The sequence below is a fragment of the Chelon labrosus genome (genome assembly GCF_963514085.1).
Source record: "Chelon labrosus genome assembly, chromosome: 4".
Lineage (NCBI taxonomy): Eukaryota > Metazoa > Chordata > Actinopteri > Mugiliformes > Mugilidae > Chelon > Chelon labrosus.
The window spans coordinates 8,842,805-8,859,926 of NC_140340.1; the positions used below are offsets into that span (position 1 = coordinate 8,842,805).

General features: G+C 43.5%; 1 protein-coding gene across 1 annotated transcript; it reads left to right on the forward strand.

The window, feature by feature from the left end:
- The first annotated feature begins 1,756 nt into the window (after positions 1-1,756).
- fancd2 (FA complementation group D2) lies at positions 1,757-16,867 on the forward strand. Its single transcript, XM_084542417.1, has 43 exons — positions 1,757-1,831; positions 2,025-2,159; positions 2,232-2,299; positions 2,390-2,496; positions 2,588-2,648; positions 2,730-2,782; positions 2,892-2,970; positions 3,102-3,226; positions 3,308-3,395; positions 3,506-3,610; positions 3,696-3,796; positions 3,880-3,994; positions 4,107-4,142; positions 4,571-4,717; positions 4,817-4,951; positions 5,023-5,154; positions 5,739-5,846; positions 5,962-6,071; positions 6,194-6,248; positions 6,932-7,051; positions 7,166-7,239; positions 7,331-7,474; positions 7,692-7,792; positions 7,883-7,998; positions 8,085-8,193; positions 8,307-8,405; positions 9,406-9,500; positions 9,578-9,733; positions 9,833-9,949; positions 10,122-10,250; positions 10,344-10,462; positions 10,562-10,672; positions 11,776-11,906; positions 12,008-12,107; positions 13,272-13,394; positions 13,606-13,699; positions 13,839-13,910; positions 14,082-14,120; positions 14,207-14,281; positions 14,865-14,939; positions 15,025-15,171; positions 15,257-15,370; positions 16,505-16,867. Exons 1-43 carry the CDS (start codon positions 1,771-1,773, stop codon positions 16,577-16,579), a joined length of 4,356 nt encoding a protein of 1,451 aa, XP_084398543.1. The 5' UTR covers positions 1,757-1,770; the 3' UTR covers positions 16,580-16,867.
- The last annotated feature ends 255 nt before the right edge of the window (positions 16,868-17,122 follow it).

The following is a 17,122-nucleotide window of genomic DNA, read 5'->3' on the forward strand; positions in this document are numbered from 1 at the left end:
TAGATATCTAAATGACTAGTTTATGTTGTAACGCACCTACATGCTCAGTCTGGAAAGACGTGGCTGATTTCACTCCAAAAAAGAAATGAAATAGATAGATAGATAGATAGATAGATAGATAGATAGATAGAAAGATAGATAGATAGACAGGGAAATTGACATCTCCATCGCATACAGCACTGTCAGACATACATGTAGGAAACAGTATAATAAGCCCAAATACCAAACACCCAGTAAAGAATAATAATAATAATAGTAATAAAAATAAATATTGTGACTGTACATACATGGTTGTTGCATAAATAGAGAAATACCAGGTACATTGTTATTGCACTTTACTATTGCAGGTTAATTAAAAAAAGACATTCAGGCCCTTTCCTTTTTGTCCTCCTCCCCCCAAGTGAGTGGTGGTTGTACAGTTTGATGGCACGGGGGACAAAGGAGTTCCTCAGTCTATTTGTCCTGCACCTTGGGAGGAGCAGCCTCTCGCTGAAGGTGCTTCTCTGGCTACTAATGCTCGTGTGCAGAGGGTGGCTGGCATTGTCCAGGATACTTGTTAGTTTTTTAAGTGTCCTGCTCTCTGCTACAGTAGCCAGAGGGTCCAGCCTCGTGCCAACCACAGAGCCAGCCCGCCTGATCAGCTTGTAAATACAAGGAAATGACAAGGTAACTTCACAAAACAATGGTAAAATTAACAATTCGCTAAAATAAAAGCTAAAAATTCTACGTTTTATTTATTTTGTTCTTGTTCATAGTTAGTTTCACTTAGTTCACAGATGTTACAGCCTCCAGACAAATACCCAATATAAAGACCTATGTGTGCCTATGTGTCCCCTCTTGTCCAAACTAGCAAAACTCGTCATAGGGTAGATATAAGGGGGTGTTGCGGTGTATTGCTGATGCAGGTTTAAGGAGGATTAGCGTTGTCATTGCAAAAACAAACAAACACTTGCTTGGGTTTGTTTACTGTGACGGCGCGGCCCTGTCCCTGCTATTTTCACTCAAAACATGTCCAGTTTAACAACATCTTGCAAAGTGGAGCTTTCATTTTGCATTAACACATTTATCAACTGGTACATGTGACAGTTTTTACCTTTAAAATCATAATATTGACCTTTATTTATGTGTATATATAATATATTCTAATCATGGCAGAAAGAGGCTTCCATACATACAACAAAGACAAACATCACAAGGTCAAATAATACACAGGTGGGAGTGACATGTCGTTTTAAAACCCTCCTGTGTTCATTTATTCAGCTGTAGATGCTAGTTTGCTTTCATTTAGCTTCAAGACTAGTTTATAAAAATGCGGCTGTGTCCTCTAAGTTGGTAAAACAACACGTTAGTGGGCTGATTTTTGCTAGCGAAGTAAGAAAAAGCGAAGAAGGAAGCAGGCAAGCCCTGCCCGGAAACAGCTTGATCCGGTGTACTCTTTGATGCGCTTGCCGGAAGCGCAGACGTCTTGACGTTGACGTCGTCCTGCAGTTTGGCGCGGAGGTTTGTTTTGTAACTTCTTCAGCGTCGCACCGTTTGAAGGTTCGTCTGTCTTTTAAAAGTAGTTTTATCCTTTTTTTTTTTTTATCAGTATGACTTTGATAAAACACTAAAGAATGTTTTTTTTTTTTTGTCACAGTCGCTGGATTATTTAACTACATAGAGCAGTTTGCTGTAATGTAATGTCATACGTGGCTTGTTTATTTTTCCTGTTTAGGTTTTCTGTGTGTAGCTTTTAACACTTTTTTTCTCACTTTTATTATATTTATTTAGATGTTTCGTAAAAAGCGACGCTCCTCTGTGAATGCAGGAGAAGCTGCTTCGACGACTACTAGTAAGTTTATGTCACATCACAACACTGCATGGGTATATGGTGAAGTGTTAACATCAAGCTAACATTAGACCACTAAAAGATGACATCACACTGTAAATATACAGCTTAGACTATCCTGAGAAAGATTATATATTATATATATATATATATATATATATTTATTTATTGGGGTTGATTATTCTTTTTCCTACAGAGGCGAAGAAGAGTCGCAGCACTGGTCGCCAGCCCAAGGAATCAGATCCACAGGAGACAAATGAAAGTGTATTTGATGTCTTCATGAGGGAGGCAGGTGTCACCTTGAAGCACGGCGCCACGTCCAATGAGATCGGTAAGTGCACTCAGTCTCAAATCCGGGTCTTTAGATGAAATCAGACATTCACTTGCATCTTTCCTCCTCCAGCTGTCGACCAGGTCGTTTTCCAGAAACGGGTGCAGAAACAGCTGCAGAAGAGTCCCAGGTATCCCGGGGTGAGTATGAAACCGGCGACCCTGAACTAAAACACAGAAATAAAAGAGTTTCTGGCTCATGTCATGTTTAATCGCCCTTTCGCTGCTCAGATCATACAGGAATTCATCACCGGATTGGATTCATACATAGAGAACCACGACAGGTTCAGGAACCTCCTCCTTCCTTGTGTTCCTCGGGTGTCGGATGGAGATTTCAGGTAACCGTCATGAGAAGCAGGCTGCTTTTAGCTGGTCTTTGTGTGTGTTTGTGTTTATGACCAGACTGACACGTTGTCCTCCGTGCTGCAGTTCTGTCAGCTCGTTCCAGGAAAGCCTGCTGCGCATGTTGTTGGGCATCGAGATGCTGCAGGTATGAGCGGATTGTCACGCAGGCAAAACAGACGCGCTATTCCTCCGCCACAGATCCTTAATCACGTTCTCTTTCTTGTAGACTTCGATCGTAAACGCCTTGCTCGAGAAGCTCCCTGAGTTTATGCTCGAAGGGTCAGTATTTCATAAGTTTACACGAGTTAACTATTAAACCATTTACTACGCAGGTGTGTCATTGTCTTCTTCAGCTGTTTTTTTCTAATTGTGGTTTTGTACCTCACAGATCTGGCGATGGAGCGCTCAGTATCCCACACCTGATTATTAACCAGCTCAAGTGGCTAGACAGAGTTGTGGACACCAAGGTAGTAATTTTGGTTGTGATAGGTGCATATGTGGTTGTTAGAGGTGTTTTCGTGTCCGCCCTGTAATCACGTTTAAGTCGTCTCCTATTTTCTAGACGGTGATCTTTTTTTTATTTTTTATCTTCTTTCAGGAACTGGCGGCGAAGCTCATGGAGCTGGTGTCGGTCGCGCCCCTGGAGGTCCAGCGCGACATCATCACCAGTCTGCCGGAGATACTGGAAGACTCCCAGCACAACGATATCGCCAGGGAGCTCAAGTACGTGCACCGCCTCTCTCCTGCCGATCTGGTTTTGTTCACGTGTTCAGTCTGCTGATTTAAAGTTGCTGCTCTCCGTAGCTCGTTGCTCCACGAGAACACTCAGTTGACCGTCCCCATCCTGGATGCCCTCTCTAGTCTGAACCTCAGCTCCTCATTGCTAACAGAGGTAGCGCACACACACACACATATGCATACTCAAATTCACACACACACACACACACACACACACACACACATGTCACTGTGTTCTTACCTGTTACTCTCTGGCCCCGTCAGGTCCGTGGAGCCGTTATGACCACGTTGGCCTCTGTGCAGCTGGAGGATCTGCCCGTCGTGGTCAAATTCATCCTGCACTCCGTCTCAGCCTCTGACGCATCCGAGGTCGGAGCATTTATCAAAAAGTAATATAGTGGTTTTATGAGTTATTTTGAAACCAGCAAGGATGCCGTGTGTTTCCTGTGTGCAGGTGGTGTGCAGTCTTCGTAAAAAGCTGGAGCTGGAGCAGTGCGTGCTTCCTCCCGTGCTGCAGGCCTCTCAGAGCCGCATGAAGAGCAAAGCAGCGGCAGCGTGAGTTCATGCATGCGGGGCCCAGAACCTGTTTGGAGGTGGGTTCTTGGTGACTTCATCTAATGAGTCTGTTTCTGGAGCAGGTCAGCCGCGTCCACGCAGGCGGCTGGTAGCAGCCAAGACAGCGTCACGTTGATCCTGGACTGCATCAAGTCGGCAGTGCGATTCCAGAAAACCATTTCTGAAGCTTGGCTCAAGGTGTGAAAGATTTATTTTTTATTGTTCTTGCTAAATTGCTAAAGTAAAGAGATATTTTTTGCCACTCATCTTTTAAATTCAGCATTTCTGACTTAATGTTTTCTGTTGTCAGGCGATAGAGTCAGTGGAAGAAGTGGAGGACCACAAGGTGAGTTCAAGGTTTTCTGGGTGAACACTCTGACTCATGTTTATATGCACAAACTATCCCAGTTTCTGAAACATTTCCTACTAAACTGTTTATTATTAGTTCACTCAAATTGCTGTTAAAGTTTAGCAGCATGTAACAGCCTTATTCATTCATTCATTCACTTCTGGAAAAGGTCGGCACTCTGATATCGGAGCATATGCAAATACTTGTTTTTATCATATTTAAACATGGTTGTGTTTCCACAACTGTGCACTTTCCTACCCTGGCTTTCAAGTCTTTGCTGCTTTGCGTGGCTGCGAACAGACAAAAATGACGAAAGCCGCAGTAAAAACCCCAGTTCGCAGTCAGCGCATCGCACAAGTCCCATGTGAAACATCCAAATATATTTTATACATGACTCTCAGTTTCTTTACTTTGCCGCTCGTCAGGTCTTAGATCTGCTGGTGCTGTTCATCCTCCACTCCACCAACGCCAACCAGAGCCGACGGGGAGCCGAGAGAGTGCTGAAGGTTAAAGTGAAGACTGGGCTCATCCAAGAGGCTCTGCTGCAGAAAACCTTCAGAGACTACGCTCAGGTGGCTCAATCTTTAGCTCAAAAATAACTCTTTTATTCCGTCGCAGCCGTTCATTATTACTTGATGCACATATTGCGTGTATTGCTGGCTATATTACAGGTCATGCGGGGCTACTTCCCGTCCATCCTGGCTCTAGCTCAGAGTTTGCTGCGCTCCCCAGACCCCTGCGTGGTGCCTTTTGGGGGCCACATGTACCGACACTCATTCACCGCCTTTGACTCTTACTGCCGCCAGGTGAGTTCTCGTTCTGTTAAGTTGTGATCTTGTCGCCAGTTTGTGTCATTTTATCCACCTTGTGTTTATAGGAAGTGGTGGGCTCTCTAGTGACCCACGTGTGCAGTGGCGTGGGTCGAGAGGTGGACGTGGCTCTGGAGCTGCTCTGTGGCCTGGTAACGGAAAAGCCTTCGGAGATGGCCCAGTATGCAGTGTTTGTCAAGGTAATGAGACGATCTGAGTGTGGAAGCATGGACACTAGTATCCTGCACAGTATAAAAATCAAAAACCATAAATGCCCCATGAGACTGCCCCAATCAAAACAGAAGGACCCAATCAGAAAAACTTTTTAACATGATAGACCTGGGTGGTGTAGTTCCCTGATAATGCATTAATTATTATTATTTTTTTTTTGTACATATGCAAATATAATAATTAAATAAATAAAATGCAGTGTAAGCTTATACTGCTTTTTTATTTATTTAATTAATATTTTATTTTACATTATTTATATTTTTATATGTATTTTTTAAATTTCTATGTATGTTTTAGATTTTTTATATGTATTTTATTTATTTAATTATCATTTATATTTTGCTTTATTTTATTTTTATATTATTCTAATTTTTATTTCTTTATTTTTAACTATTTTACACCTATTTTTCCTTTTTACTCGCAGTTTTCAAGAGCATTTATTTATTTATTTATTTATTTATTTATTAGTTTTTATGTGCAACTGAGCTACTGTGACCAAGTCATTTCTCTTGTGGATCAATTAAGTCTAAGTCTAATGGGTAATATGACACAGGGAATCTTGGACTACATGGACAACCTCATGCCCCAGCAGATTCGACGGCTCTTCCACCTCCTCAGCAGACTGGCCTTCGGGCAGCAGCAGCAAGGATCTCACATCCAGGTGTCACATATTCACAAATGACCGATCTCTGAGTCTGCAGCACTTCCTCTGCCTTTTCTTTCTGTCCCTTCTTTCCTGCGCTGAAACATCATTCTCTGCGTGTTTCTCCCCTCAGGATGATCTGCACATAGTGATCCGCAAACAGCTCTCCAGCACTGTGCCCAAGTACAAGCGTATCGGCATCATCGGTGCCGTAATGATTGTGGGCAGCATGGGCGCCTCCAGGTAAAGGCTTCTCACACACCTTTTTATTAGCAGTATTGTTCCTGCTTATCTTGTTCATTCTCTCATTTCTTTTTCTCTCTCTGTGTCTTCATCACACGCCCTGTCCTGCACCTCCACCCCAGGTCTAAAGCGAATGATTTACAGAGCGGCTCGTTGTCCAAGGAGACGTTCAGACAGGTAAGTGTTGGAAATCAAGAGTATGCATGCTTTTACACCGCTTACTAATAAGTTATTGTTTGTTTAATGTTGGCACATTTAGACAGTGCTGAGTTTACTACATTTATACAGTATTTTGTTAGAAAATCAGCTAAAAGATTAAAAATACTACCTTTCTATAGGGTTACATATGGTATTTAACTATATCTGCGACCAAAAGAGAGAGGAGTCAGTTGAGGTGGCTAGGGCACCTGGTAAGGATGTTTTGGGCGTGTCCCACCGGAAGGAGGTCCTGGGGCCGACCCAGGACACGATAGAGGGATTATATCTCTCGTCTGGCCTGGGAACGCCTGGTGGAAGTGGTTGAGGAGAGGGCTGTCTGGACTTCCCTACTGAGGCTGCTGCCCCCGCGACCCGGACCCGGATAAACAAATAGTTTTCTCTCAGACCCACATTATCCTTATTTCTCAGTGTGTGACAGAAGCCGACATCTTTAATAGCATTTTAGAGAGCGTAATTATCTAATACACTGATCAGGCATAACAACAAGGAGAAGTGAATAACATTGACCATCTTGTGACAATACAGTGTTCTGCTGGGAAACTTTTGGACCTGGCATTCACATGGATGTTATTAAGACACGTAGCACCCATTCTGACCTTTAAACATGTTTGTGCGTCCGCTCTGTGTGTGTTTGTTTGCAGGTGACAGCCCTGTTGGAGCTGGTGAAGTCGAGCAGCGAAAGCTCACCCGAGGCTACAGCCCTGTACTATGACGAACTGGCCAACCTGATTATGAGCTCCACCCTGGACCCACAGGTGCAGGTGAGTCTCAGGAATTTCTTCCAAACGCAAGAGATTATAAACGTTCATTAACATTTGCAGGATGAAACTATAGCACAGCTGACCGCCCTTGTCTTTTCTTCCTCCTGCCAACAGACCATGATCGGAGACAGTGTCCAAGATGACTTCCAGAACGACTTTGTTGTGGACATAGAGCTGGAAATAACCGGGTCAGCGATGAACAGCTGTAGAAATGATTCTTTTCAGTATGTTTTAATATTCCTTCAATATTTATTAATCCATCCTGCTTGTTTGTTTCAGCTCCTTCCCATTTCCAGCCGGTGTGATGTACAACCTGGACAATGAGAAGAGTCAAGGGAGCATTGCCATCAACCTGTTGCCTCTGCTGGCCAAAGACATCCAAAACAAAGGGGAGCAGCAAAGTCAAACCAAGAAGGCACACAGGTCAGAAGGCTCCTCACTTCTACTGCCTCTAACTGGTTCTGATGAACGACGACAAAATGTTTCCTCGATAATTCAAGATTCAGTTAAAGACTGAAACAATTTAACGGTCGATTCTCTACATTTCCAGGAAATGCAGAAGAATAGAAAATGCTTTATGTAGCGGTGTTTTCAAATGTGCATGTCATCAGTTTTTGATTTCTGTGTCTTGTGCTGACAGGCGAGTGTCTCCTCTCTGCCTGGCCCCGTTGTTTCGCCTCCTGAGGGTGAGTCAGGAGAAACAGCATCAGGGAGACCTGGGGGAGATCGATGGCCTTCTGGGTGAGGAAGAGGAAGCGACACGTCTCTTTTCGTTTGCTCTCTCCTTCTGCGGCCGTGAAGCAATTAATGTCTGCGTCTTTACGTTTACAGATTGCCCTCTGATCCTAACGGACATGGATGTCGTGGAGAAAACGGAAAGCCTTTCAAAAGCTGAGAGGGAGTTCCTCTGTTCGTTGCTCTTTCACACCATCAACTGGTTCAGAGAGGTACCTGCACGTTAATAGAAAGCTGCGTTTTTTTGTTTTTCTTGTTCTTTCAGATCTGAGACTAAAGCCGAGTCTGATTTTCACAGGTCATAAATGCGTTCTGCAGGCTCAAGGAAACTGAGATGAAGATGAAAGTGTTGACTCGCCTGCAGAACATCACTTACCTCCAGACGCTGCTGGAGACAGCTCTGGCAGGTGCAGTTTCTTTTTTCTTTTTATCAAACCATAGAAGATCTCAAAATCTCCCCATTTTGCCTTGCAGAGTCTGTTCCACTGACACTTTTTTAACCCTTTAATTTGTCTTTCAGAAACACCTGGGTATGTTCCCCCAGTCGCCAACTTTGACGGCGAAAGCACCGACGGGATTGTACCTAGTGTCGGCGCTCCTGTGAATAAGACAAAAAAAGGTAACAACACCTAAAAAAAAGATGTTTTTAATCTGTTTTGACACGAAAAACAACGCAAAGCCGTATTACCACTGTTTACATGTTGTTCTGGTTTGCACCTCACATATGTAGATATGATGCGACGTTTTCAGTGCTTTCATGGCTGTCTCAGGATATTCAGCAGAGATATTATGTCAAACATGCACTGATCGGGCATAACATTATGACCACCTTCCTCAGATTGTGTAGGTCTCCCTTGTGCCTCCAAAACAGTTGGGACTCATCAGAGAATGGACATGGGTCTTCTGAGGGTGTCCTGTGGTGTCTGGCAACAGAATGTTCTTAGTGGGGGGGACTTTGAGGGGAGGGGCCTCTGTGGATCATCCCACAGATATCAGTTTGGGATCTAGTGAATTTGGAGGCCAGGTCCTTCATGTTTTTATGTGTGCGTCTGTGTCAGGCTGCATCCTGCTGGGGATGGCTGCTGCCATCAAGGAGTGTCATTGCTATGGGGTGGGGGTGTCTGGTCTGGTCTAGGTGGGTACTACATGTCTAAGTAACATCCACATGAATGAATGCCAGGTCCAACAGTTTGACAACAGAACACAAGATGGTCAATGTTATTTACTTCTCCTGTCAGGGGTTTTAATGTTGTGGCTGATCGGTGTTTGACTTAAGCCCTTCACAGACGACCTCCACACTTTTTACAAATTACTAGAGGTCCCCAGGTAAAACTTGTTCCGTGTGAATAGGGCTTTAATCGTCAGATTCTGCCAATGGTAAATCCGGGTGACAGTGGACCGGCTGAGATAAGAGCCGACGTCAGTCTTTTCACAAAATCCCAGCTGATGTTGAGAATGTTGTCAAACATGCTTTTGTCCACTTGGATTTCAATGCTTTATTTAAGCTGAAAATTTCACATAGTGGACCTCTGTACTGTTATGTGCACCATTATCTGAGGACCCATGCTCTTAATAAGAAGTCCTTATATCGTGGACTTATACACTCATGTGTTATTTAGATGGCACAGGGAAGAAGAGGAAGGCCCCCGGTAAGAATTCCTCCGACAGCATCTGTCAGGCTGAGGAGGCAACAGAAGCAGATGAAACTCAGCAGGTGAACATTAACCTCTCAACACGATTCTGTTTCAAACGGGCGCACGAGCTGAAAGTGTGGTTGTGCTTCTTGTGAAGGAGCAGCCAGAGAAGGATAAAGAAAAGGAGACGCGGCCTGGGGTCAGCCTGGCGTCCTACAGGCAGTTTTTCAGAGAGCTGGACATGGAGCTGCTTAGCGTGCTGCAGTGTGGGTTGTTGTCGCGCTCGCTGCTGGACTCTGAGTACCACACCAAGGTAAGTTTTCTTGCTAAGTAGATTACAGCGCACTCCAAGCATCCTTGCACACAGATTAAATAAATACCCCATGTAAACATCTATTCTTACGTTATGGAGGTGCAAGAGGAGGTTGTGCTGGGTCCTGCTGAGCTCGTCTTCCTGCTGGAGGATATGCTTCGCAAAGTGGATTTCAGTCTTGCAGCTGCCCCTGCCAAGAGAGCCCCTTTCCTCAAGGTAAAGAAAAAAATGCACACAGAGAGATCACTACGTTGTTTTCCTCAATTTTCATGTGGTGGCAAATAAATTAAAGCGCTATGACAAGATGCTATGAAGCTCTAAATGCAGCCACGTTCGGTTAAAGCCGTATGACTTTATAATAACTAAGTGAAATCTGTTTCTTGTAAAGGCAAAGCCCGACAAGAGTGTGGGCTTCTCCCACCTACAGCAGAGGAGCGCCAAAGATATCGCTTCCTTTTGTGTCCAGCTGATGCCTGCCCTCTGCTCGCACCTGGAGAACTGCCACAACCATTTTCAGGTGCAAAATCCTCCAAAGCGTTGATCGTCATCTTCTCATCTCTGAGGAGTCTCTTAAAAAGATTGTCTCGCTTCCATTTGTGCCTATTGACAGATTCTGCTGTCGGAAAACAACGGTGTTGTGGATGGACCTGCCACAGATGTGCAGGAGCACCGGTTAATGTCGTCAGGCTACCAGCTGCTCCTGCAGGTCCTCAACACCACCTTCAGCTGGTGAGCACGACCAGCGCCGGCTGAATTGTAATAAAGTGTTGCCGGTGTTGAGATTTGTTCATGATTTGTTGTATACATGTGTGTTCGTGCCTCTTTCAGGTCTGGATTTAGTCAACCAGGACAACGGAGCTTGCTGAAGAAGGCTCTGGGAGTTTTGGCCGGACGACTCAAAGAAGGAGCTGCTGAGATGAGCATGGAGCAGCTTGTGAAGTAAGTGGGTTGGTTTATGAGGTTTATGTATCTTTAGTGAATCAGAACGCCTCAAAACCAAAAAAATAAAAACGTGTTTCTCTAAATAAGAGACCGTATTAAAGAAGCCTAAACATGCTCATTTACAGGTTCATAATTGTGTTTTAGGGTCTAATTTAGGTGTTTTTAGGTCTACTAGAATAGGGTTACAGGCTTTGATATTCAAAAACTGCATTAGGTTTCTCATGTTGTACATTCTGCAACAGATCTTTTCACCCTGTGTCTTAAACGCTCAGTTTTAGCTCCGGTCTCTTTAAGGCCTCTTCTGAAAAAAGCCCATCTGGCTCTGATTGGTCAGCTGGTCCAGTCATCCTTGCTGATCAGTCGCTTAGAGTCTTTGTCGGGCAGGCTAGTCGTTAGGTAACCATATTGCAAGCATGATACATGGTGATGTACACCGATCAGCCACAACATTATGACAGGAGAGGTAAATAACATTGACCATCTTGTGACAATTCAGCGTTCTGCTGGGAAACTTTTGGACCTGGCATTCATTCATGTGGATGTTAGACATGTAGCACCCATCTAGACCAGACCAGGTACCCTCACCTCATAGCAATGACACTCCTTGATGGCAGCAGCCATCCCCAGCAGGATGCAGCCTGACACAGACACACACACAAAAACAATTTAGGAACAACTAAAAAAAACATGAAGAACAGCACAAGGTGTTGACCTGGCCTCTAAATTCACTAGATCCCAAACTGATCAAGTATCTGTGGGATGATCCACAGAGACCCCTCCCCTCAACCCATAGGACCCAAAGGCCCCCACTCACCACATTCTGTTAGCAGACACCACAGGACACCCTCAGAAGGCCCATGTTCATTCTCTGATGAGTCCCAACTGTTTTGGAGGCACAAGGGAGACCTACACAATATTAGGCATAATGTTATGCCTGATCGGTGTAGAAAAATAGACTGACTGGACTGCAGTGGAGACGTTTGAGTCAATTTAGGAGTAATGATTTTTGTGGGAGAAATTATGTGGGTTTGTCTTTGTAACTTTTCAGATCTTTCACATACAGATCACAGAATAACTGTTTTCACTTTTGTTTTCTTCAGAGACAGTTTTAACTACCTGCTGAACTTCCGAAGCACAATGCCAACTCTCAGCACGGCTCTGTGTCTCTCCCAGCTTCTGTCCACTGTGTCGGAGAAAGGAGGAAGTTCTGCTGCTTACAGAGAGCAGACCGGTCAGACTCGTGATACCTTACCGCCTTTAATTCACTCATCTACTGTCCAGCAGCGTGTGATGACAATCTTTTTTTGTTTTTGTTTTTTTTAATCTTTCCAGCTTCTCTTGCGCGGCAGTTCCTCAGCCAGTCCTGGGTGACGGCTAACGGAGAGAGAGAACGGGGGAACAAATTCAACGAAGCACTTCACACTCTCCTGAGGTGTGTCCGCACATCACAAACACACCATCTACTCGCACATCTTTCCAACCCTCTTTTGTGCATCGCTGTTATTTCAGTAACTGTTGTTTAACTTTAACTCCAACCTGAGCACATCAGTCCAGAATGCCATTGTTTGAAGTGCACAGAGAAAGTCAACACTGCTGACTAGAGGCTGACTGATGTTCTAGTAATTATAGACTGATGCAGACACATCAGTTCCCAAGTGTAAATACTTATGACGTAGAACACTGATGCAGGCGTTGTAGATTTGTTGCAGAAGTGCAAACAAAGTTTAACTTTAAAGAACTGATAAATACACTCACACTGGAGCCTATCCCAGCTGTCATCGGGCGAGAGGAGGGGTACACCCTGGACAGGTCACCAATTTATCGCAGGGCTAACCATTACAATACAATTGTACAGTATTACAAACCACAGGCTTGTAAAACACAGTTGAATCAACAGCTCTCTCAGTTATTTTAAACAAATACTGAGTACCATAACCTTTATAGAGATAAGATTTAGTGCAAGACTGTTATATTAGATTGCATTTGTTAGTGTACCTAATGAACTGGCAAATAGGTGTATTTTAATGTGTTAAGGTTAAAAAGAAAAACAAACTGTAGCCCATATGTTGTCACGATGACTGATTAGGTACTTTGTTAAACGCTCAGTTTTAGCTCCTGTCTCTTTAAGGCCTTTATTTTAAGTCCCACCATTAGTCATGTGCTCATCGTTCCAAGTAAGACGATGTTGTTGTTGTTGTAATTAATCAATTTAAAAGAACCTGAACAGATACCGTGTGTAGCGTGAATGAGTAGATGCAGAGTAGCATCATCTCTTTAGTAACTGATAGTTTTATGTGCCTTGTGTTATTTGCAATGCAAATCGCTTGGGTAGATTGACTGTGTGGCTTTGTATTTGGTGTACTGTCCTTACACATGCCACACAAGTAGCTGTGTGGGTTTATAGCGACTCAGAAGCTACAAATGAAGTTTGTCATTTGTTCAGACCTCAACACGTTCCTGTTAAACTGTTCATCCTTACACGAGCCCCATCTCTCTACTGACATTTTAAAGCACCCTGATGCCGTTTAAATGTATTTATTATCGTATGTGAGCATCAAACCTGTTTAAATACTTGTCTCTGCCTGCATCTCTGTAGCATCTACCTGGAGCACGTTGACGACGTTCTAAAGGCAGTCGAGGAAATAGCTGGAGAAGGAATCACTGAGCTCCTCAATGTGTCCAAGGATGAGAGCTCTGCGTCCTGGCCCACTCTCAGCAGGTAGATCCCCGCCACCAGCTCTTTAATGTTAGATATACTGGATGTAATATTGAAGGTTTCTTGTGAGTTAGCAATAACACAGCCGAAACTTCAGCTCAGTATTTATGGTCATCCATGCGCCCTCACCGTCCCTAGCACTTAGCTGCATCCTAGTTTTATTATTATTATTATACTGCAGCTCATTCTTACAGTATTTTCTGTTTGTCTCCAGGCTGACGTTCCTGGTTTTCTACAAAGTGCTGTTGGCAGAGCTGGAGAAAGCTGTCCGGAAGATTCCTGCTGGCAAAATGAGTGACAGCTCTGAGGTCAGCCACTAGGTGTCGCACTGTTCTCTCCTGTTTTCCTGTTTTCATTTTATTCTACATGAGACACAAGACACAGCTACTACCGTTTATGAATGAATGCAGTGTGAAAGCACAATGAATCTTCCTGTTTTTTTTCTAGGCTCTGAGTGAGAAACTGCTGACATGGAACCTGGCTGTCAGAGATTTTCACATCCTGGTCAACCTAGTTAAGGTAAAACATCTGTTAACGCGACCATAAAGCTGTAAATGCCGATCAGACTGTTGACCTTACGTGTTTCCAGTGTTCAGATTACTGTTTGATCAGATGTTCAGTGTTACCGTAATGTCATAATTCATGTGTCCTGGTTGGGTTCATCTGTTCTGTCCTCTGATCTCCTCGCAGGTGTTTGATTCGAGGCCAGTGCTCAATGTGTGCTTAAAGGTGAGTTGACTCTGGACGCTGAGTAAGATTTCACATCTAACTGTGTGTAACTTTGTGTTGATTGATTATCGTGTTGCGTTTGGCAGTATGGCCGTCTTTTCCTGGAGTCGTTCCTGAAGTTGGGGATGCCGATACTTGACTACAGTTTCAAGATGCACAAGGTAGACGTGAAATACAAAACGCAGCAAATGCATTTGTGAAGGTGTGTTTAATGTCCTTCTCTGTGTGGAGGTTTGATCATCATTATTATTATTAATGCAGTAGAAGAAATTTCAATTTTATCACAGGGATTGCTTCAGAATTGCTACATCACACCTTCATCATGGGAAATTTGCTTATTTGGTTAAAGTTTTGAAGCCCAATGTGGGAGGTACACGCCGTCGCCATCTTGGATATGCATGGCAAAGAGATGATGGGTGAGAGGAAACCAACCCCAGAGACCAAAACCTTCTGTTTATTTGTTTTTGTGCCAGGCGGTGGGCGTGGTTATCTCTGCTGTAAACTAGGACATTTTAGCGCTGCAGTCTGTGGGAGCTGACTCACTTTTGGAGACAGTCTCCAGTGGACATTTGAGGAAGTGCAGTTTTGGGCACTTGACTTCATTATTCCACTCATTATTCACACGCTTCAAAAACCTTCACCTTCAACAGAGATTATATTAAAACATAGAATTTAAACATTTTTCATGTTTAAACCCCAGGGAGAGTTTTGGTAATGAGGTGACTGATGCGTTGTCCTTTTAAGGTGGATGTTCAGAGCTTGCTGAAGACCTTCCAGCTCAGCACCCGGCAGCTCCATCACATGTGTGGTCATTCTAAGGTACCTGCAGACTCTTGGAGATCTCTCCTGTGCAGCTTTTGTATTCACTTGTATTCTGTAACTAAGTGGCTTTGTCGTCACTCAGATTCGCCAGGATACCAGCTTGACCAACCACGTACCGGCTCTGAAGAAGAGCCTCGAGTTGTTTGTGTACAGAGTGAAGGCCATGCTGACGCTCCACAACTGCCAGGAGGCCTTTTGGATCGGCAACCTGAAGAACCGCAACCTGAAGGTGACGCTTGCTCAGACAGACTTGGGTTAATGACTGCGCCTTTTTGAGTCGTGAACTTCAACAAGGTGTGTATTGTATGCTGCAGGGCGAAGAGATTCTTTCTCAGAGGTCAGAGGGAAGTGGTGACGACGACGACGATGATGATGATGATGAAGAGGGGCAGCGTGCACCACAGCCACAGGAGCAGTCAGAAAATGAGGTATTCCACTTATTTAGAAAGGGGCAAATCTAAGACTTGAATTTAACCAAGCAGATCTGAAAAAAGAATTGCTTGTGTTTTTTACATTTGAAAATTAGTTACTGATATACACTGATCAGCCACAACATTAAAACCACTGACAGGAGATTAAATGACATTGACCATCTTATGACAATTCAATGTTATGCTGGGAAACTTTTGGACCTGGCATTCATTCATTCGTGTGGATGTTACTTAGACATGTACCACCCACCTAGACCAGACCAGGCCCCCCCCACCCCATAGCAATGACACTCCTTGATGGCAGCAGACATCCCCAGCAGGATGCAACCTGACACAGGCACAAAAACGCTTTAGGAACAACTAAAAAAACATGAAGAACAGCACAAGGTGTTGACCTGGCCTCCAAATTCACTAAAACTGATCCAAACTGATCAACTATCTGTGGAATGATCCACAGAGGCCCCTCCCCTCAACCCATAGGACTCAAAGCCCCCCTCACTAACACTCTTCTGTTGCCAGACACCACAGGACACCCTCAGAAGGCCCATGTCCATTCTCTGATGAGTCACAACTGTTTTGGAGGCACAAGGGAGACCCACACAATATTATCATAATGTTATGGTTGATCGGTGTCAGTTTAGAATAATTATGATAGATAGGGAAATCAAAACAAGAAAAAAAAACACAGGGATCAAGGTTGTTCATCGGATTTGAGGCATATCAGAATCGGTGAAACTTGTAGGCAGGGGAAAAATAAGAATCCAAAGCTCAACGAACAAGTTTGTGAATAATAAAATGAAGTAATCCTTTAATGTCCCACTGTGGGATAACAGTGGTCATACAGTCGACTGTAAGACTGACTCCAGTCCTGTTGATTTGGCCATTTTCCTGTGAATTTTAAACCACACTTGTCAGTTAAAAGGTAGTTGAAACTGTAGAGGGCAGCTGGCTGATAAGACAACTGCTGGAGTTCTCTAGCAAGCTAATGATTAGTGGCTGACACAGTTAACAGGTAATTTGTTTGAAATGGCGTGAGTTGCAGCTTTTCCCCTAAATGCTGCTTTATTCTTGCATGTTCAGAGATTCAAATATTCCTGTTTTACTAAATGTTTCCCTTGTGCTTCCCTGCAGGCCCAGGAGAGTGACTCGGAGGAAACTACCAAGTGTGGCAGAATAAAAGAAGACGTTACAGATGACTCAGAGTAATACTTTGTAATGGAACAAATTGTATTTGTGTTAGTACTCCATTGTCAGATCAACTTTTCAGGATTCATGGACTTTTAGGGTCTTTTTCAATGAACACCTTTTACGTTCACAATATTTCACAACTCAATAAGTAGTCAGTAAGTAGAGGATTACTAATACATATATTTTATTGCACCTCTTATGTTCTTTTGTGGCAGTAATACTGTAAGCATATTAAAAAAACATGCATTCATGTATTGGTTACATTCTGAAAAAAGTGTTGTATTTGTTTGTTAAGATAAAAGACATTATTAAAACTAGAGTGTGGAACTTTTACATTTATATGTGAATTTCTGTAATGTGCAAGATCTTAGCAGATGAGTAACACAATGCTGATTCAGCTTATCAGAGCCAGGTGAATCTCTCTGCATTTTATAGTATACGCAAGTTTGATTGTTTATGGTAGCTGTGTTTCACATCAACAACTTGGATCGTTTGCTGGAGCTAGAGAGGGTAGAAACTGTAATGACGGAGACAAAAATGATATACAGATTACTTTTGGTA

Bases quoted from the DNA above. Each gene is read 5' to 3' on its own strand.
- fancd2 (XM_084542417.1), top strand. From the start codon at position 1,771: ATGTTTCGTAAAAAGCGACGCTCCTCTGTGAATGCAGGAGAAGCTGCT. The intron at 2,649-2,729 runs GTATGAGCGGAT...TCTTTCTTGTAG, and splicing joins TGGGCATCGAGATGCTGCAG to ACTTCGATCGTAAACGCCTT. The intron at 14,282-14,864 runs GTAGACGTGAAA...TGTCCTTTTAAG, and splicing joins ACAGTTTCAAGATGCACAAG to GTGGATGTTCAGAGCTTGCT.